At 43.8% G+C, this 23,028-nt stretch overlaps 1 protein-coding gene across 2 annotated transcripts in view; it reads right to left on the bottom strand.

Moving 5' to 3' along the window:
- Positions 1 to 792: 792 nt before the first annotated feature.
- Positions 793 to 23,028, bottom strand: part of SDHA (succinate dehydrogenase complex flavoprotein subunit A) — a 70,958-nt gene continuing 48,722 nt past the window's right edge. For both annotated transcript variants that reach the window (XM_088442330.1, XM_088442331.1), the window contains exons 7-15: positions 22,525 to 22,649; positions 21,115 to 21,283; positions 20,707 to 20,902; positions 15,150 to 15,321; positions 11,441 to 11,559; positions 10,660 to 10,771; positions 9,278 to 9,408; positions 7,649 to 7,759; positions 793 to 1,043 (exon numbers count right to left, since the gene is read on the bottom strand). In XM_088442330.1, the coding sequence (XP_088298456.1) occupies positions 957 to 1,043; positions 7,649 to 7,759; positions 9,278 to 9,408; positions 10,660 to 10,771; positions 11,441 to 11,559; positions 15,150 to 15,321; positions 20,707 to 20,902; positions 21,115 to 21,283; positions 22,525 to 22,649 (1,222 nt within the window). In that variant the 3' untranslated portion in view covers positions 793 to 956. The remainder of the gene's footprint in view (positions 1,044 to 7,648; positions 7,760 to 9,277; positions 9,409 to 10,659; positions 10,772 to 11,440; positions 11,560 to 15,149; positions 15,322 to 20,706; positions 20,903 to 21,114; positions 21,284 to 22,524; positions 22,650 to 23,028) is intronic.

The following is a 23,028-nucleotide window of genomic DNA, read 5'->3' as shown; positions in this document are numbered from 1 at the left end:
ATAATAAATATATATATATATATTTTTATATTTTTATTTTTTTTTATATTTATTTCCATCATCTATTAAACAAAAAACAAAAAAAAACAAACACACCATAGACATCTTTCAAAATGCTTCAAATCATATTTTTTCACATTGGATAATATAAACATTAAGTGATACAGGTTGAGTCTCCCATATCCAAATATTCTGAATTAGGGAATAATTTTGGCTTGACTGAGAAAGTGAAACCTTTGTTTTTTGATGGTTCAATGTACACAAACTTTGTCTAAGGCACAAATCATTAAAAATATTGTATAAAATTACCTTCAGGCTGTGTGTATAAGGTGTTTATGAAACAAATGAATTTAATTTCTGTACACATACTTTGAGCCACAAAATTATTGAAAATATTGTATACAATTACCTGCAGGCTGTGTGTATAAGATGTATATAACACAAATGCATTCTGTGTGTATATTGGGGTCCCTTTCCCAAGATATTTCATTATGATATGCAAATATTACAAAATACAGAATATTCCGTTATCCAACATACCCCTTGTCCCAAGCATTTTGGATATGGGAGACTCAACCTGTAATAGCATTCTGTCATTACCTGTATTGACTAATGCATAGGATGCTCCCTTAAATGAACTCCATCACACTTAAGCAGCCTCTTCCCTAACTTATAACTTGTCGAGCACTTTCTCAAAAGCAGTATCTTCACTATATGTAATACTAACCCCACTTGATATTACTCCAGGTCTGCAAAGTTTTGTGGCGCCTTACAAATAATCAATGATAATGATTTCTGAAGTAAAAAGAAATTTAATGGCAAATGACGGTTTACATAGTACTGATGTCAATAGAAACGCAGGTTGCCAAGCAGCAGAATAATGTGCAAATATACCACCAGGAAACACTACTATTATGCAGGTCTGAGGTCATTAACGGTGAACAATTGAGGAATAATTAATAAGAACGAATAGCAGGAGGGACTGTTACACAGTCTTCTTCATCCAAAGTTGTGTCAATGACAGGTCTGTATTCCAAAGTAACCTAAAAAAAGAATAAATAACAGTTAATGTTAAATCTTAAACTTCACTTCCTTCTTCGGGGTCCATGGGGTCCACAGCCATTACGTTGGGGTATGAATCCCGGTCACCAAACAGTTAACGCAAACAAGTTCTCTGCTCCCAGGATGCACCGGGGTTCCTCCTCATATACCCCACCCCCTGCCTCAGGTAGCCAATTGTTCCTGTTTGGTGTGTTCACCACATAGACAGTGGGACTGCTGGAGCAGTCCTGCATGCGTGTAAAAAAAAAAAAAAAAAAGGAGAGTTTTACTCTCTATCTCAGCGGGTGGTCTGAGCTGTCCTGGAAGCAGCCTCGCGCCTGATTGGAGGCGCACCGGCCACGCGCTGCATATACCTCCTCCAGCGCCGCACCGCTAGCCTTGGTCCATGGCAGGGGATTCGGCAGGGACTCTCAGGCCCTGCACCGCAACCGGATCAAGGAGATGGCAGGTAAGCAGGTGGTTGCGGCAGCCACTAACACCGGGACCACATGGTGGTACGGCCTCCGGCGGTGAGACTGGCCGGAGGCGCGCTGCAGTCAGGAGGCATACAGCTCGTCTCCTAGCCTACACCGCCGGGATATGATGTTCCTGACCAGCCGGGGCTTGTGGCGGCAGCCAGGTCAGTTTACCGGGCAGGTCCAATCAGCATAGGGGAAGTACGCTTCCCCGGCGGCCCCTTCCCCAATCCACACGCTAGTTCAGTCCTCTGGCGCAGTGAATGTGGATTGCTCCTCCCAGCCTCCATATAGGGCAGCCAGAGTGTATGTCAGTTGCTCTCTGAACACTGCTCCTACAGGACGCTGGGCAGTCTCCCTGTATACCTTGCCTACTGCTGGTTTAGGTGTTTACAAGGTTCTATCCTACCTAAGCTTAGGCTGATTGTGGTAGTGAGAGCTTATATGCATATGGGTCGCGGAGTATTTATGCATGACATGTGATTGTTGTTTATGGATACTGAGGGTCATTCAGACCCGCTCGCGAGCGCAGGACGCTCGCAAGCGGGTCGATGTTACCCCAATGCGCATGCGCACGACGGAGGGAGCTCCGTCGTGCGCATGCGCGAGACCCGGACAGCGACAGCCAAGCTGACGCTCCGGGTCTCGCACCAAAGGGGGCGTGCTGTCGATGGTGACTGACAGCACGCCCCCTCTGGTGGGCGTGCCGGGGGCGTGGCTGCCAGACGGGTCCGGCCCCACTGACATCACTAGTGATGTTAGTGGGAGCGATTTTGGCTCTGATAGAGCCAAAATCACTCCAGGGCTTGCGGCAACGAGACCCTACCGCAGGGTCTCGTCGCAAGCCCGATGGTCGTGATGGTCTTGACCATCGCGACCATCTTTTTGGCCGCTCGCATATCCTGTGGGTGGTCTCCCACAGCTATGCGAGTGGCCAGGAGGCCGCTCCATTTTCAGGTAGGAGGGCACTGATTCAGAGCGAGCGCTCTGGTCAGAGCGTCCGGCTCTGAATCAGGCCCACTGTTTCTTCTGTAAAAGATTCCTGTATACTGTCACTGTCTCTCCCCTTCCCTTGCTACAGGTGTGTGGGTTGAGAGTAGAAAGCAGCACATATACACTCAGAACCAGTGGCATAGTGTTATGCCTAAGGAGTCTGAGGGTCAGGTGGCGGGAGCCCCGTTGCTGATATCCTGTGTAGCCTGCAAGGCAGGATGGTCCCCACAGGACTTTCTACAAAATGGGCTTTGTGGGAACTGTTTCAGACAGCCACCACACCAATTAAGTTTGCCTGTTTCAGGCCCTGAGCCTCCTTGGGCGTCATTTTCTCAGGTTATGGCTCAGGTGGCGGAACGGCTGGCTTCCCCGGTACCATCGGTTTGGGGTTTGTCTCAGCAGATGCATCCTATGCCCATGATGTGGCCGCCTTGGATGGACCCTGGTGCTGGTAAGGATTATGGCATCATCCTCGGGGGTTTTTCAGCCTCAGGCTGTCAAGCCAAAGCAGCCTAAATCTAGACGCCATGTATCACCTCATATGGGTGAGTACTCCAGTGCCGCCTCCTCTGAGGAACAGGCACAGGATTCTTCACAGGAGTCTAGCTCCGAGGAGGGTGATGATCATTTCCCAGTAGCCGATGTCCCCTTTCTGATAAGGGCTGTAAAATCAGTGTTAAATATCGAGGAAGGGGATCTTCCGCCTAGGAAAGCCCCCGTTTAAGCGCCAGAAAGTGGTTAAGGCAGAATTCCCAAAGTCTGAACATTTATCAGAACTTATAGAGGAAGCCTGGGTACGTCCGGATAAGATAAGCCATTCTTCTAAAAGAATGGCGCTTCTATATCCTTTTCCAGCAGAGGACTGTGCTAAGTGGGAGAATCCACCGTCAGTTGATGCACATGTGGCACAGCTGATTAAACGTACCACTCTGCTAATCCCAGCAGTTTCGCTGAAGGAAACCACGGATAGGAGACTGGAGGCTTGTCTCAAATCAATTTTTTCGCTGGCAGGAATGGCCACCCGCCCAGCTATGGCCACTGCCTGGGTAGCAAGAGCTATTGAGGAGTGGGCCAAAACTCTAACGGAGTCTTTACCAGATGCCTCAAAGGAGCAACTGGATATGATCTCCTTTATTAGAGAAGGGGCCTCTTATTTGGGAGATGCCGCCTTGGATGCAGGGATCCTTTCCTCTAAGGTTTCAGCAGAGTCCGTGGTGGCACGTAGGATCCTCTGGTTGAAGGAATGGAAGGCAGATGCCGGGTCCAAAAAGGCCCTAGAATTCCTTCCATTCACAGGTGGTGTTCTCTTTGGTCCAGAATTGGACAAAATTGTATCCTCCATGGCAGCCTCAAAGACGGCAGGTTTGCCATCAGCAACCTCGTCTAAATTGAGGAGGGCGTCCTTTCGGGGGTTTCGGCCGCAGGGCAAGGCCAAAGGTCAGCCCTCAGCGAGATTTCCACCAAAAAAAGGAAGGACCCAGGAAGCCCTGGCAGAACAAACGTCCAGGATCTAGGGTCCAGGATAAACCAGTGGCCTGATGGGACGGGCCTCCCGCTGGGGGATCCCAGGGTGGGGGGCCAACTACTTCGGTTCTCAGAACCCTGGCACCTCACGACGTAGGATGCCTGGGTTCGAGGAGTTGTTTCCCGAGGGTACGCCCTGACGTTTTGGAGGACTCCTCCGCAAAGGTTCTTTTTGTGTGAACCCGCAGGTGGGTTCAGAAAGAGCTTTGGCCCTTCAGAAGGCTATTCTTGCCTTGCTAGCATCAGAAGTAGTGATTCCGGTGCCAGTTCTGAGAGGGGTTTTACTCCAATCTGTTCTTGGTTGAGAAACCGAATGGGTCACACCAGCCTATTCTGAATCTGAGAGAGCTCAACAAATTTGTTCGAGCCCCCGGGTTCAGGATGGAAACATTGCGGTCGATTGTGTTGGCAATGGAACAGGGGGACTATATGGTATCCCTAGATATACAGGATGCCTACCTTCACATCCCAATCACACAGGCTCATCAAAAAGGTCTTCGTTTTACGGTAGGGGAGGAACATTTTCAGTTCCAGGCCCTGCCGTTTGGCCTGTACACAGCCCCTCGGGTATTCACTAAGGTGATGGCGGTGATGATGGAATGCCTCAGACGCCAAGGCGTCAGGATTTTGCCTTACTTGGACGACCTCCTGTTGCTGGGGCAATCCCCACAGCAGGTACAGGATCATTTGAGGCTGACAGTATCATGTCTGTACAGTCACGGCTGGATCATAAACTGGCAAAAGTCGTCACCCTGTCCGGTACAACAGATGTGTCATTTGGGAGCGAGATTGGACCCAGTGGTGCAAAAATTATATCTGCCGGAGGAGAAGATCCTTGCCCTACAATCACGAATATGCAGGTTGCTTCGCAACAGGCAGATATCCGTTCTAGTAGCCATGCAGGTCCTGGGGTCGATGGTGGCCACCTTCAGGATGGTGGAATACGCTCAATTCCACTCCAGACCACAGCAGCAATTAGTTCTGTCTCGCTGGATCATCGCACGATCAGGTCTCAGCTATTGCGTCTCTCTCCAGAGGTACGGTTGTCCCTGACCTGGTGGTTGCAGACAAAGCATCTCAGGCAGGGTCGCCCCTTTTGGGTGCCAGATTGGACATTAGTCAAAACCGACGCCAGTCTTCGAGGTTGGAGGCGATGATGGGGTCACACACTTTCCAAGGAAAGTGGTCAGTGGCGGAAAGCCGGCTACCGATAAACATCCTGGAACTAAGAGCTATATTCAAAAGCTTTAGTGCAGGCTCAGGAAATATTAAAGGGCAGGTCGGTGCAGATACAGTCGGACAATCACACCGCGGACGCCTACCTAAATCATCAAGGGGGCACAAGGAGTCGGGCTGAATTGGCAGAGGTATCAAAGATCCTGGTATGGGCAGACTCATCTGCCCACGATATCTGCAGTGTTCATTCCAGGAATCCTGAATTGGGAGGCCGATTTTCTCAGTCGGCAAGAGATAAATGCAGGAGAATGGGTCCTACATCCACAGGTTTTTCGAACCTTGTGGACAGGTGGGGTCTACCAGAAATAGATCTGATGGCATCAAGAAGGAACAACAAGGTTCCCATGTATGGATCCTGGACAAGAGATCCGAGAGCCGAGTTTGTAGACGCACTGACAGTAAAGTGGCGTTACAAGCTGGTATATCTGTTTCCCCCATTTGCTCTTCTGCCCAGAGTTGTCAGAAAGATCAAACAAGAGGGCAGCAGCGTCATATTAATAGCTCCGGCATGGCCGAGACGGCACTGGTTCACAGATCAATGGTCTCTCTCCATAGACACTCCATGGCCTCTGCCATTGAGACCGGATCTGTTGCTACAGGGTACCCGGATCTTCATCGGCTATCGCTGACGGCATGGCTCTTGAGGCAGAAGGGGTTTTCAGAGTTTGTTATACGGACGATGTTGAAGGCACGGAAACCATCCTCAGCCAGTATATACTATAGGGTTTGGCATACTTTCTTTCAGTGGTGTGAACTGAAAGGGTATGAACCACAGAAATTCCTGATATCAAGAGTGCTTGATTTTCTTCAAAGCGGTCTGGAAAAAGGGCTCCGCATGGTCTCTTTAAGGGTACAGGCGTCAGCTCTTTCAGTCTGGTTCCAACATAAAATTGCTCTGAGACCAGATATAAAGACCTTTTTTCAGGGGGTGTTCAGGATTCAGCCTCCCTTCGTTTCCCCAGTTGTTCCGTGGGACTTGACTCTAGTTCTGAAGGTTTTACAGGCTCTCCCGTTCGAGCCCTTAAATTCAATAGACATCAAGTGGCTAACAGCAAAGACTGTATTCCTCCTTGCTATGGCATATGCACGTAGAGTGTCGGATTTAGCTGCGATTTCCTTCCGGGAGCCGTTCTTGGTATTCATCAAGATAGAGCAGTGCTACGTACTAGGGAGGGTTACCTTCCGAAAGTGGTGTCTAAATTTCATATTAATGAAGAAATAGCAGTTCCAGCATTTCAGGGCACAAGTCTCTCACAAGGTGAGGCTTCCCTGGATGTGGTCCGTGCGTTGAGAATTTATGTTAAACGCAGGAGCATATGGAGGAAGTCTGATTCACTTTTTGTGCTTTATGGTTGTCATAAGCGTGGCTGGCCAGTCAGTAAACAGACACTGGCCAGGTGGATTTGCATGGCAGTTTCATTGGCTTATACAAAGGCTGGTATGCGGGTGCCGGATTCAGTGACGGCACCATCTACTAGGGCGGTAGGTCCATCATAAGCGGCCCGCCGGGGTGCTTCTGCTGAGCAATTATGCAAAGCAGCCACATGGTCTTCCATCCATACCTTTGTCAAATTTTATTCCTTTGACACCTTTGCCTCTCAGGATGCCTCCTTCGGGCATAGGATTCTCCTCTCTTCCGAGAGCCAGGAGCGTCCCCGCCCGTAGGGTTAGTGCTTTGGGATATCCCCAACGTAATGGCTGTGGACCCCATAGAAGAAAATAAGAGTTATGGTATGACATACTTTTGTTAACTCTTTTTCTTCGAGGTCCATGGGGTCCACAGGACACCCACCCAGGCGCACTTGTAGTTCTGGGGGAGGTTTTTTCTGTAGTTCTTCTCTTGAGAGTCTGGACTCGTGAGTATTGGTCTTTTTTCTTTCTTACCCTTTGTTTGTCTCTGCCTGCTTGAGCTTGGTAACCTGAGGCAGGGGGTGGGGTATATGAGGAGGAACCCCGATGCATCCTGGGAGCAGAGAACTCGTTTGCGTTAACTGTTTGGTGACCGGGATTCATACCCCAACGTAATGGCTGTGGACCCCATGGACCTCGAACAAAAAGAGTTAACAAAAGGTATGTCATACCATAACTCTTATTTTCTTTTTTAAACTCTACATTACATGGAGCAGTTTCTAGGAACTAGGAATATATTGCTGTTAATTAGGTTTCTCCATCAGGTTTAAAATAAGAATGAGCAATTTAGCACTCATCATCTAAATACACTACTAAAATGGCTTCAGGGAGAAATTATAATTAATGTAGCAGTAAATCATGAATGAAAAACAAATAAGCAAACCAAAATGCTATTAGAACTTGAAATGTGGATATATGAACTTGCCAGCTTTGCTGCTTTTAGTAGTAATTGTATAATGTGATTTTACCTTTCCCTTCTTATCAACAGATGACAATGTGTGTTTCCGCCAATGTTCTTCAAAAGGCTTCTTCTGTTGTCCTTGCAGTGGCTTAGAATAATCATATTCATCAATTCTGACCTACAAAGCAAAAAAGCCAAAACTTATTTAACACAAATTTGAAATTACATTTGTCTGCATGAGGTAGTCTATTACAGGTTTATTTCTTCTGCTCTTAATTTTTTAAGATGAGGTTAAAACTAGTCGACCTTAAACATAAATACTGTGAAGTATTTGAATTAAACAATCCTCAGATGACAAAGCACCAACCTTCTACCCTGTGAGCCAGTTCCTGAACCTCTGCTCTGAATGAGACCTTGTGGAATCATTTAGAGTAGCCTTACACAGCTTGCTGCCATACAATAGTGTAGGGAAGTACATAAAATAATTTTAAAGATTCTTAAAGATAAAATGCTATTTTATTTGTCTTTAGGCCAACAGACAGGAGAAGGAAAAAAGTTATATAACCAATTGGATGTCAAAAATATCAATAAAGGCGATTTATCTCCCTTTTGTGATACAGCCCTGTCATTCTCTTCACTATAATCACTACTCCTCAATATATTAACAAGCACTCTGTCACTTGTCTATTACCATGGAGAATTCTGGCCAGACGCTGCTGGTCATGATCATTAAGCACCCATAGTCGGCCACTGCGCTGTCCATAGTGGATGGTAATGCCTTCCATGAGGTATTCCTGGTACACATGAGACGCCGTAGATCAAGGAATGTTGACTGTCCGCACAACTTTGGAAATGGAATGTCCCATCCGAAGGGTGCCCACTATCATGCCCTTGTTTGAACTCTGATAATTCACACTGCCTTGCAATGAGTAGTCTGTGTTCAAACTGACTCACGAGAGGTCAGATTACAACTGATGCAGATCTGGGCATTTCCAAGATGTCAGAGAATGGTGGCACCACCTACCATTACCTTTACATACTGCTATCCAATGACTTTTGGCACTTCAGTGTATAAACACAACGATAGAATGAAGGAGTTAATGGGCATAGTGAGTGAAAGCAAGTAATGAAAATTTGCTTGTAGGTGTGGAGTAGTAAACAAGTCACCACTCAATGATCCTGTATCTAACAAGTGGGCGGGCAAACAGGATCAGAGTCAATGAACTGAATGTGGAATACTGAACATACCATATGTAGGGAAAGTACACAGGATTCATTACAAATATCTATTGGCACTCCATATCCCAGAATGTAAGTATTTCCCAAAAACCTTTGATTGAGACACACCTGGATAATATCCCTTTCAGAGTTTGATTTCACTAAATATGCATAACTTGTATGTGGAAGATGTGACCATTAATTTGTGTCTTTGACATGTAATATAAGCTCTTCAAATAAATTACGCCTACACACAAGGTATTATAATGGCATTATAGCAAGATGACTATAAACACAAAATATATAAACAAACTTAAAAAAATATATATATTAAATTTCTATTTTAAACAGTATCAGTTACCACATAAAAAAATAAAAGTGGTCAGTTGAGTAAATAATGTACCTGATAAATATGGATTATTAACTTTGCCTATGGTTATAGCAGGGCTCTAAATCTTTGCATTAGTGTTATTCTTACCTTGTAGTCTTCTCGTGCATGAGCACCTCGGCTTTCTTTGCGAGCTTCAGCTGAATAGATAGTCTGGAGAGCACATAGCATTAGGTTTTGTAATTCAAGTGTCTCCACCAGATCAGAGTTCCAAACAATTCCTGAAAACCAGAAGATTACAGAGACTTCTCAGTACATTTTATCAGTCTTAAGGTGCCCATACACTGTATGATTTTTGACCCGATATGGACAGTTTCAACAGGTTGTACAGACCAATCGTATGAAAATAGGTGTTTTCTGTGTGTTCTGCGAGCCCGATGCGCGTCCCCACTATCCTCTAGTTGGATCGCAGATAAGATGGTTTTGTAGAGAGATTTACGATCTTTTGAGTACAATGTGATACGATCATAGGATAAGATGCATTGAAGTGTAACGATCAATTGTACACCATTTAACCACATCGTATGGAGAATTTCAAGGGAAGAATTTTGAGGGCAATCGTACAACTCATCTTACCAACTGTGAATTGCACAGTGTATGGGGGCGTTTATTCTTAGCAAAGTGCTTAAAGCTCTCGTCTGAGATGTACTGTAGACATGCACACCTGAATACTAAAAAGTTTTGCTCATTTGTCACTATACACAACACAAAGTTTACCTGTATTATGCAATGGTGTAGCTATGTGGATTCCACTTGGTCAATGACTTCCAGGTGAACCCGGTGTTGTTGGGACACAGAACATTATAATTTAGCCTCCAAAACATGCCAAAATTCTAATCCATAATACTGTGTGCATTACTGCCCTGTACATTATGTATAGATACCATACAGTGAAGTCCCCCCTTCCAATAGCATATGCACAAGAGGAGCTTCCAGCAACAGGTAAGAACCCATGTCTATTCACTTTGCCATTTATACTATAGGTTCCTTCCTCAGATTATAGTGGAAAAAACGTCAATAAGAACAGTTTATAGATCTTTTTATTCCTATAAATAGTGGTGTTTTTTAATCATGTGCCATGTACAAGCCCATTCATTAGTTACATAGGTAAACCATTTTACCCACTGTGCTCCTTAGTTCAATTCTTGGTAGCCCTAGCACGAGGTCAGGGCCTTACCTGTACACCATACAAAGATCTTCTTCAGGGCCAAGATGAACAAGTTATTCTGAACGACAATCATTTCACTTATTTAGTTCTGTAGCATCCATTTATATGGAGAGAGGGTTTTTGATCACTTTTAAAAAATAATTATTTTTGGAGGGGTTGGGGATGGGGGCATACACCGTAGTATAATCTTCAGGTTTGCATAAAATTACGTATACATGGCGCAGCACTGAAATTGCCAAGAATACTACACCCAGCAAGACAGTATCAGAAAGGAGTAAGCAATAAGTCACACACAAAACACTACCTCTGTCAAAGGTTTTGAGGTCATCCATGGCAGAGTTGACTGCACTCAATTTCTCACAGCCTTCAGTCAGTACAGATCCCGTTCGGAAAACAGCTGCATGAGCTTGCATAGTCTAAAGCCAGACAAAAGGTGTAATGAATGAATGCAAATGGATGAACTCTGGAGTTTTGTGCATTTGTGGCAAACTAGTAATGTATGTCTGTGCAAAAAGGTAACACATTTATTTTTATTACTATTTAAAATATAAAATTTTAAGTACTGTATATTGTGATTTACTTATAAAAGCACATTTTAGAATATGGAAACAATGTTTGCTTAAATACCTCAAAAATTAAATGAAATCAAAGCTCATACAAATATACAACTGTGCATGTGAATTACATTAAGCAATTTGCATTTTGAAGTTTAGTGTTGTTCCTATGAATGTGCCTCACAGTGAACCATGTGTAAAGCTGCATACATACACAACGATTTTTTTAAAGATTATAGTTAATAATATCGTTTATCGTTCAATCGTTGTAAAAATCATTCAATGTCTGAGTTAAAACGATGAACGATTATCGTTCATGCGAGTTCACGTTTGTAGTTCAGTCAGACTGACCAAATGAATGATTTTCATTAATGGAATGTGCAAAAATCGTTTGTAGTTCAAAAAAAATCATTCATTACACAGATAATCTGACAGATAATCCGTTGGTAACAAAATCGTTGTGTATGCAGCTTAACAGTTAGCTATATTGTCAGAAGCGAGAGAGGAGCATTGGGAACACGCATGTCTCACCTTCTGCATGTTTATTCTCAGCTCTGAGGTTCTTGTATCTCCATTGGCAAAACGTAGCTTGTCCAGATTCGCAACAGATTCCTCTCCAGCATTTGCCTGAATTGGAGACAAGGTCTCACCTAGGAAATGAGAAAGCCAGTATATGTATATGGTTGTTTAGCAGAAACAATGAAACAGGAGACACTTTTTCTTGTTTTGTTTTATAATCCGAGAATTTTTGAGAGTTACTGAGTAACCGGTGAAAATTCTCAAAATAAGTTGATAATATTCCTTGTTCGTGATCTATATTTTAGTTGTAAATCAGCTGTAATTCACTGTTTTTCAAATATACTACTGTATATGCATAATTCTGGTTTTAGCAGATGTCACAACCCCAAATGGTTACAAACCATAGAGATATCCTTATTTCCAAGTAGGGGATATGTTCTCAGAAGTCCGATAGATATTCCATGACTATCAGTTCAAAAAACTCCAAGGCGACATAGTATATTCAGGCAGTGTTATTCCTGTAATCGTATTTGAATTATACTTTTCCATGTTATCTTGTTTAACTATAAAAAGTTATATTTATTAGAATTGTCTATCTTCTAACATGGAAGCTGGAATTCTTTAAATGAAGACATATTGGGGGAATTCAATCCCTTGCAATGCGTTGCCACCCATCACCACAATGTCTGGTTGTGCACATTACTGTCTATTACAATCGAGCAGCACTATGGGGGTAGGTGGGAAGAAAAATTGTTGACTATATATTAAAGAAGATTAAAAAAAATAAAATAAAAATACTACATAACCTTATGAAAAGGACATATAAATGGTACAAACAAAAGCATTCTAAGTTAAATAGTATTGTACATTATTGATATCACTAAATACAGATAAATGGAATTAGCCTCAATAAGCAAAGCAGACATATTTATGTAAGAAACTACACGATACATTACAACATACTTAGAGGGATTGGTTGCTATGGGCAACCCACATCTAGATAATACAGTGTTCTAAACTTCCCCCTAAGCATCCTGATCTGTGAAGGACTAAATAGACTCTTAAATTAATGGGCCCCATATATCAGAGATGGATCGCCACGATCCCGTAACCCGGCATCGCAGGAATCCAACTTGTTGGATTTCGGCGATTTGACGATTGCGATCAAATAATGATCGCAATTGTCAAATTGCGGACATTTAACATGTGAAATGTCTGCGATCCGGCGACGGATCGCTGAACATCGATGGTGGGCGATCTGAAATTTCCGAGCGCAGCCCTGCATCGCGGCGATCCGTGGCAGATGTATGGGCACCTTAAGGCAACACATGCAATCCAGAGATCTACAATGGGGACAGTAAACCAATGAACAGAGGCTTCTGTATCTCATGGTTTTGTTGATCCCAACAGCTGAATCAAGGCGCTACTCACAGAGGTCACTAAAACAAATATAGCTTTACCCTTATTATAGACTAGCTGTAATGCCCAGCATTGCCTGGCTTTTATTTATTTTCCTTTCGTCTCCTTCTCCTTCAACCTGCTCTCTACCCTCAACACTTTCTCCAAAACTGTCTCTCCCACTAGTCTTTTCTCGCTTTTCCATACATCTCAGTTCTGGCGGTCATTCTGAGTAACCATAGTAACATAGTTACGTTAATCTGCGACCGATGCTGCATCTTTGTATGGAGTTCCTTGGATTTGCGAAGCAGTCGGTGGGCGTCTCTATACAAATCCCAGCGATTGCGACATTTGCATATTTTTCCACAGCAGCAGTGTACAAATTTGCAGCAGTGATGGCATTAGCCTACATCTCTAAATCAGGCCCAATGTGTGCTTCTTATAAAGGCACATATACAAAGGATATATTGCATGTCTATCAAAGAGGTTAACATTATTAGGCTACAACTCCTGAGCTGGCTGCAGTTTCTCACCTCCTCAATTTAACAGTTTCATAACATTGCGATGTATTGTGTTCTATTACTTGTATACCTACTAATCAGTGCCCCAGGGCATTTACTTAGTTCTGAAAAAAAAATAACCCATTTGAACTGCTGGAGCATTCTGTGACAAATCATACACACGGTTATGACTGGAATGGCTCCAGGGGTTGGCAATAAGCGGCCCACCAGCTGCTGTTGAACTACATATCCCAGCATACCCTGAAGCAGTTTTGGCATGACCAAATAACAAAACTGTGGTGGGGCGTGCTGGGATGTGTAGCCCTACAGCAGCTGCCCACCTCTTGTCTAGGCCAAAGTTATGTGCTCAATCCTTCTCTCCCTTATTCAAATGACAAGCTGTCATAACCATCAAGAAATGGTACAGTGAATTTATTATTGTTTTTTGTTTAAGCACAGGACATTGTAATGGACCCTGCTTTGTCCTTTTGTATACTATTGTTTCACACTTGAATCTATTTATTGTAAACTTTTGATGCTTCAATAAAGTAAATATAGAAACAAATTATATATATATATATATATATATATATATATTCTCAAGAAGTGTAGCTGTAAATGTCTGCCTATAGTATACACTGAAGGAAGGACACTAGCATTTCATTGGAAGCTCACACGGCCAGAATGTATTCTCTGTTCCTAACAGAACTTTTTACCTAAATCAACCAAAGCCTGAAAAATTAGGGAAAATTAGATGGGTGCCAAAGGAGGGAAGCACTAACCCAAACCCCATCTTATGAATAGTATAGAAGCTATAAAAATAGTACTATCAACAGGGCTAACCTGACCACATGTATGCGCCATACAATACTGGCAGGTCACTAGCAATAGAGCGGCCGGCCTTCAGTCTACAGCTCAGAGGAAACCATTAACACATCCAGACAAATGTCCTTACTAAGTAACACCACTCCAGTTGTGGGAACAGGAGTACACAATCTTTACTAAATACATAAATAACCATAGAACAAATAGTAATGTTCAACATTTACACTATTATAGAATATATCCAACTCCTGTGTCTAAACACCAACCATAATGCTGGGTACACAATTAACAGAGCGGCCGACCGGCTGTCAAGCAGACTGAGCGGCTGATTTAGTAAGCTATACACACTTACCAACCGGCCACTTGATATGCAGGGAGCGGTCGGTGGGTCGCCCATGCAGATGCACAGATATATCTGCACAATATATTGCCATCGGCTGTGCTGCAGGGCCAACCTGATAAGTCTGAATGACATATCGGGTGTACACATCCAATACAGATATATCGTTCGATCAAATGATATATTTAGTAGGGTGTACCCAGCATTACTTAAAATTAACTTCATACATTTCGATTAAATGGAACTACAGTGAGTGTTGTTTTTGGACAATTATTTGCTTGATGTAGCAAGTATACACTTCTTTAAAAAAAAAAAAAAAAACTGTCACATAGTTATAGATTTTATTACTTTTGCTCTTTCAAAGCTTTTAGATTATTGTCTTGTACTATTAACCTGTAAGGATGTGTGTGTGTGTGAGCGCACAATAACCTTTCAACAATGTCAATATTATCTGCAGGAATATACAGATTTCAATTAAGCCTACAAGAATATCAATCCAGTAACACTTATGAGTAAACAAGGTCACAGAGCGAACAATGGGCTCTAACCAGAACAATCAGCATTGTTATTTGGTCAATGAGCGTTAACCACAACTATCTCTTCCATGATTTCTTAAATTGGTTAAGTCCAATTACACATAGCGCTTTTCTAGACTTACCAGGCTCACAGGACTCAGCTATGCTAAGAGCACAAGCACGGCCAAACACAACCAAATCTAGGAGAGAGTTTGCACCAAGTCGGTTGGCACCGTGCACAGATGCGGATGCAGCCTCACCACAAGCATACAGCCCAGGAACCACTTTGTCTTCACCATTTACATGAACAATAGCCTGAAAGTAAATGGATCACAAATTAGTACAGATTACAAAATGTTCTCTATAGCTCAAAAGAAAAATGAACAAGGAATATGGATACATTTTAAAGCATTAAAGTAATGAAGGGCTTTGAAAGACTAGTATATACACAGCTTCACAACTATTATTGTAGGCATGTGACTGATAAGTACAGATACTGTAGATCCACAGACAACAGTTCTACTAAACAAAAACATATATACACAGTCTGATACAGCGTGGTTATCCAATATGAAGCAACCAGTCTATCAATAAAATGATAGGGTGTTTTGCTCACTGAGTGTTGCATTTTACACAAGAAAGTTTATACCATTAAACTCAGACTTCAGTGTACGACAATTAAGCTGTTGTAATACATTTTGGATACTTCAAGAGCAGAAATTGCCTCTGCAAATAAAAACATAAAAGGGGGGTTTGTTTCATTCTCACACCTACTCCTTAATGATGATTGTGGTAAATGTTCACCTGTCAGAAGAGGACCATACATGCTGTCAAAAAACTCTCAAAGCAGCAGCAGAAAAAAACCCAAAAACAAACAATGAAGCAAAGTGACAGCACCATCAACAAACATCTAATAGCAGGAACAATTCCCAATTAGAGTGGAAAATCCTGTATCCCACTAACACAAATCTAATTTTCTTATGGCTAATACAAAACCAACAGTGAGAAAAGTAAAGCAGATCAGTCGACAGCTAAAACAGAGAAACACTAGTGCACTGCTGCATGAAGATCCTAGTGCTCAAGACTGGCACCTGCTGAAACACTTTGAATACGTAAGGATCATGAAGTGCACGAAAGACTATACTGCTCTATTTGAGAGAGAGAGACCACTGCGCTGAGAGAAACATGGTTCTGCTGAGGAAGTTCACCCTCCGAAGTCACACTTCCGGCACGTCCCTGACAGAGAGACGGAATCAAAGTGTGCCGTCCAGGAAAACCTACGGCACCCCTGCCGGAAGACTTGCCTACGCCATCAGTCAGTCGTTATGCGACCGACTGCGACCCGCTAGTGTGGACTGGCAGGGCCCTCTAAAAACTATGGTTAGGAGCTTGAGCACATCGAACAGTCGAACCACTATGGATGGTGCCCTAAGGCCTCAGAGGCGAAAACAACTGCCCATCACCTCGGCAGAGTAGACTCGTGGCCGTGGCTCCAATGAGCCCATTTGTAAGGACCCAGGAGTGGACCTGGAGGAGAACGTAAACCCTCTACCAATGGAGAGCGACAGGTACTGCCTTACCGAATGAGACGAGAAGGATGCCCTGCAATCCTGTCAAGATTGGAGAAATACATACAGGGATAAGTAGAACCTGGTGTACTGAATGGTCTCAAGGTGGAGAGCAACCAGCCCAAACACCAACTGTACAACATGGTCCCTGACGAGGCTTCGACCACCCCATTGAGACCAAGAACGGTAGGGGCCAGCATTGTCCGACGCAGGACAACCCCACTGGAGAAAGGTGTCGATGACTACTCCCAGCAGTGAGGGCGCAGACACAGAAGCCAGGAAGGCCTCGCTAAATCGGGATACTGCCCTGATCAGAAAACACTTGAGACAAGCGACCGGAGAAGATCCGTAACTCTGAAGCAGAGGTATCCTACCATAGCAGTTTGTGATACCTGCTGTGCACATAATGCGCGGCAGCACTGTGCAATCAAGCAGAGCCCGGTCTTCACCGAACAGTAGGGTCCGGAATAGACACGAAACCGAGTCAAGTATCTACTGATGGGAACGTAGATTATATAGAGAAATATTCCTGCACCAAGATTATTAAATAAAGAATGTTAAAGTGAGGATGCTATATAACATATTAACAATAATTCAGATTTATTTTTCATATATTTGATGGTGCCACCTACTGATAAGAGTGTATAGACGAAAACTTTTTCAAGAAGAAAAATAATCAGTTTCCATTGGTGCACTCACATCCTCTCAACTGATGGGAGTAGGACGTCCTGCCTCCAACAGAAGCCGAAACACGCACGTTCCCGACCACTAGCGAGGAGGTCCTCGTGTGGATCCCGGAACGAAGCTAGTTAGTGCAAACTGAACTACCCATCCCCTTGTGTTCAAGAGAAGAATAGCAAACAGTGGCTGGAATTAGCCAGTCGGACTGAGAACCTGGATCACTAATATGTTGATGACCGGGAGCAACTGTTCTTGCCATGCGCAAGTGTTTCTATATAGAGAGATGCACTTTGTTAGGCCCTAGGCTTCTATGGAGCTAGTCCCCCTAACAGAGTGTGACTAGAATTCTGGCTCCCTAAATATTAACACTTGCTGGGATAGAAGCTGCTTGAAAAAAAAACCTGACCGTCCAAGGACGCACCGCCCTGAAAAAGTAGCGAAAACTTTGGCCCTGCGGACCCCATCCTTGGGGATGGCCACTGACAGAGGAAATTCCTTACCAACCATTGATCGTGTAAGGAACAACCTGGCCAATAACACGTATGCCAAGGGAAGAGCCAAAGTACCCCATAGCCAAAACAGCCGCAGCTGACAACTCGGAAGCTGATATTCCCAATGTAGAAAAGAATCCCAGGGCGAATCTGATCATACCTCACGCCACCTTGCCAAGGTCGGATAACGACCTCAGAGTCTATTAAACCAAACCGGAGACAGCTCTGCAATAGCTAGCGGATCCACCGCGGATGCTGATCGGTCTAAATGGCTACTACCTCGACCACCATGGTAGGTTCTTTACCTTGGGTAGTACATCCGGTGGAAGCCAGTGAAACCGGCGTAGTCGAAGCCTGTCTGCTGTTCTGGGTCTGTCTCCAGTTTCTTCAGTCTGGGAATCCAGAACTAAAAACCCCACCAATCGAGTGGCGCTCAGCAGCAATCAGGTGGAAAAGACAGGCGGTCCTATTTGGTCGAGACCGTGCAAGGTCTTGCCTACTGAAGTTGCTAATGGGGGCCCCCACACCTGCGTTGAACCGCAGAGGATTCCTCCAAATAGATGATATAGTTGTGATGCAGGACCCTGCAACTCCAGAACCCGAGCGGGAAATAACTTGCTAGGAAGTTAAACCCCTAGAGGGAACAAAGCCCTTGGCAGAGATGAGAGAAAACCCCAAGTTTGCCCGTGGTCTGCACCAGCCGCACTAGGGCGTGCACCGACCCGCTGAGCGCTGCTGCCCACGTAGTACTGCTATTGAGCACGTCTGCCCACGCAGTACCCAGCTGCCTACGCCAGGGTCAGTAGATGATTGTAGTGTCGGAGGAAACCCATGCCAGCACAGGGAGAACATACAAACACCACACAGTTAGGCCGAAGTGGGAACATGGGTCAAGACCATTGCGACCATCGGGGCTTGCGACGAGACCCTTGTGGTAGGGTCTCGTCTGTAGCAAGCCCCAGAGAGCTTCCGGCTCTAATAGAGCCGGAAGCTCTCCCACTGACATCACTGGATGCGCACAAATGGCAGGCGTTCGTTTGGGAACTCCTCCATTTGTTAAGCCACCACACCTACAAAACGGGGTGAGCTGACGATCACCATCGACAGCCTCCCCTTTTGTAGTGAGCCCCGTAGCGAGAGAATTTCTCTCTCGCTCCGGGGATTGTGCGTGCGCAGAGCCCAACATCGACCCGCTTGCGAGCGCTCAAGCGCTTGCGAGCGGGTCTGAATGAGACCAACTGTTCGCTGCTGCAAGCAGCGCACAGTACCTCAATTAGAAAGAAAAAACAAAAGTATTACAAAATAAAAATAAATATAGCTACCTACATGGGCTGCGTAGCAGCCCATCCAAACGTGCCCTACCCTCAGGCATTTAAAGACGACTGGCATGATGGGATTGCAGGAGGGAGGAGCTAGGATTAAAGCTACAGTGTCATAAAGTGCCTGCTCCAGCCCCAACCGACAATCCCATGGTCCAGTGTCCCCCAGCCCTGATGATAGAGAAATTGAGTAATGACCCTTAATGGAGCCCTGCCCTTCAGAAGAAGTGTATGCAGAGAAATGAACACTAAAAGAGCGATGAGATGTTGGATGAGAACCAGGATAGGACTGTGTGCTGAAGACCTAGAGATTGTAAATGTTTGTATAAGGAGACAGTGAACAACAGTGACAAATGCGGCAGAGAGATCCAATAGGATTAGAAGTGATTAATTAGATTAATCATTGACCACCTAAATACGCGCTTCAGAACGAAAGCATGACTGAAGTGAGTTCAATAGGAAGATGTTACTAAGGCATGGGTGGAGAAGTATTAGCAACAAAGTGGAGTGTGGTAGAAGTTTGTGTTACCAACAGATGTAAGGGAAGAAATATGAAATGTGTTAGAGGAGATGGAGAGCAAATATATTACAAGGAAGGGGTAGGACTCACTTCATATGTAACTATGCCCCATATGTAGAATGGCTAAACCTCCTGTGGTAGCGCACACACTTCTATCCCAATGAGACTTAATGACAAGGTGCATGACAAATTAAAATCTGTAGGTTTAAGATTATAAATTCTCATTTGAAGGCACAGCAATGAAACTTTAACACCACATCCGTCAATCCAAAAAAGGCAGTGTGACTGTACTTTAGAGAGCAGGAAGATGGTGGATGAGACCATCATATATTTTCAAACTGAAAGGAACCTGGGTCATTGAGGCCCCTGTATTGAAGGAAGTCAGAGTTGGAGAGCTAATCCAGGACATACAGATGTGCCCCAATACACCTATCCTCAAATTAAGCCAAATAGCCCAGCTCAGCGTCCCACGGACATTGCAAGTTAGCCGTGCCCAAAAATATTAATCCTAAGTATCTAGTACACTATACGCAAACTAATATGCAAAAAGTACGGGAATTAGGTCAGGCGTCTTGCATTTAAAGTGTGAATAAGTTAGGTGTATGAGGATGTAAGGATCTCTGAGTGACTGGGCCAAAACATTTGCATAAGGAAATGCACTTGCATTGGTATAGAGTCCAGCAGAAGTAACATACTGAGAAAAGTAGGTTAAGTATTTAGCCAAGCGTGGATAGGCTACTTGGGTGTGTGATGAGAGCAAGCAAACCAGACATCTTTGTTAGGAAGGTCATAGATATTACTGCTGGAGGTAGCATATTCTTTTGCAGAAGGAAAATAAACCGTGGCTGCCTACAAAAAAAGTGTAGCTTAAAAATAGAGGGTAAAAATTGAATAGGATCAGAAGTCAAATTTAGCACAGGTGCACAACTAAAGATTCAGAGCCATGGCTTGCAGAAAGCCATCAACTGGTGTCCAACCTCTTGGAGACAGCCTATATGCTGCCCATGTCCCCAAGTGTAATGTATGACAAATAAAAAGTTAAATATGTGGCCTTTAATATCTGAACACAAGAAGTGTGCGGGATGACACTGTATGAAATGGACTCACAATAGTAACTGTACCTGTCCCTTATAGTTCGTTGGGATTCCCCCCATGTTATAATGAACTGTGGGTAGGACTGGTATGGGTTCCTTGGTGACATCGACTCCAGCAAATATCATAGCCGTTTCTGAGATGCCCGGCAGACGGGTAGCCAACTGCTGAGGTGGAAGGTGGTGAAGCTGTAGATAGACGTGGTCTTTGTCTGGTCCGCAGCCTCTTTAAAGAGACAGATAAATGGAAATTGAGAAAAAAAAAAAAAAACACTTCACAATATTGAAAATTGGTTCTCAAAAATAATGAGAAAACAAGAGTATAAAATTAACACATTAATTATGCATGTACTTTTAAGTATGTATGCATATATGTATGCATATATGAAAGTGTATATTTATGTATGTATACATGTAATATCGGTGTTTTACACAAACCTTCCTTCGCGGAGCTCAATGGTCATAGAACGAGATACAACATCACGAGATGCCAAGTCCTTAGCTACAGGTGCATATCTTTCCATAAACCTTTCCCCTTCGCTATTGATTAGAATGCCTCCCTCACCACGGCAACCTTCAGTAATTAGGCAACCAGCACCATAAATACCTGCAGCAACATAACATAAGATATATAAAGACATTACTTTAATAAGAGGAACCATAATATATTGTGCACATTTCCACTGTAAGTTTCTATTACAGTTCAGTAAAACAGTGTTTATTGGTAGGGCAAAAATGCCTTTCAATTTTGTTTCATATTACAAGTGTGTTGAAGACTTAGTTTTACTTTGGACAATAAAAGTATTCGCTCATAGTAGTTTCTTGCCAAAGCAGTGTTTCCCCAAATCCAATCTTCAAGCACCCCCTTCCAGTTAATGTTTTCAGGATATCCGATCATGCAAAGGTGAGTAAAGGGCCTGATTGCTACGGGTCACTAGTATGATTGGCGCTGCGATTAGCATATTTTCGCAGCGGGGCTGCGTGCGTAATGAATGCTATCGCAATGCCGTTGCACAGACAGCATAGAGTCGCCCACTGCATCCCACTACCTCTATCTCACATCTGTGATACTTTGCAGTCCTGCGTATACATCGGTAACATAGGCCCCTCATGTAGGATTACAGCCATCGCAGTGAATAATTTATGCATGCCCATGCAACGGCGTTCAAACGGCCAGGCATGCCTGCGTTTCGCCGACCCCCCTGGGGATGGGGGGCATCACCATACCCAAAGTCTCACTGCCTGTCAATCACGCTGCAATGGCTCCCCGTGGTTTGCGTGATTGCAGTGCAATTGCAGTGATGCATACACATGTGCCGTACGCAACAACCGGCCATCTGTATACGCTTTAGCTGTTGCGATCCATGCTGAATAAGGCCCATAGTCTACTAGACTATATTGTCAATTCTCCTGCCCATTTCCAGAAACAGAAATCCTGAAAACATGAGCTGCTGGGAGTGTGAGGACCAGTTTTGGGACATCCTGATCTAAACATCAATTATTCTCAATAAAAAAAAATTAAAAAAAAACCCGGACCCCCTCCCACCTCAGAAGTGGTGAAAACACAATGAACTTGGTAAATCAGCCTCCCTCGGTCTATTCTCTCGTAGGAAGGAGAAGAGGGAAGGGGACAAAGAAACAAAGACTTGTTTTGGCACATTCTAAACAAATGCTTATAAAAATTAGTAGGACAGGTTACATATAGCATTCATTTATGGCTTTACTTTTCAAAATGTGCCTTTCATTTATTCTTATAGAGTAAGTTTCCAGCGTTAATGGCAAATCAATAATGTTTGGATCAAACATTTAATGCAATTAAGTTATTACAGAGACAAAACTAGATTGTACCTGTTGGGTGAAACTGTACAAACTCCAAGTCTTGGCAAGGAAGCCCAGCTCTTGTGACCATGGCATTGCCATCACCAGTGCATGTATGCGCCGAAGTGCAGCTAAAATAGGTGCGACCATATCCCCTGGGGAAAAAAAAGCCAAAATATACTTTGGTAAATAGATATTAACAAATAAAAAAAGTAAACTTTACGATTTAAACGTACTGTCCACTTTTGGTCAACTGCTTCTCAGTATAACTTATCCCTTTTCCCCGTTTAGCATATACACAAGCCCTGATGTGTAAAGCAGAGAGAATTTTTCCTGCAGCTAGCAGCAGTTGAGATTTACACTAAATCCAACCATAACTCCAACAGAAATCCATATGAAATGCTCTGTACTAAAGTGCCCACATAGGGAAAAAGAGCATGCAATTTCCTGCATGTTACGGTTGATTTGATGTCTCTGTATGAAATGTCTTGACAAAGGCGATTAAGAGTTGAAACATTGACTACAAGATGGTTT

Source organism: Taudactylus pleione, unplaced genomic scaffold (genome assembly GCF_031769625.1).
Source record: "Taudactylus pleione unplaced genomic scaffold, aTauple2 ptg000309l, whole genome shotgun sequence".
Classification (NCBI taxonomy): domain Eukaryota; kingdom Metazoa; phylum Chordata; class Amphibia; order Anura; family Myobatrachidae; genus Taudactylus; species Taudactylus pleione.
This window is presented reverse-complemented; position numbering and strand designations above follow the sequence as displayed.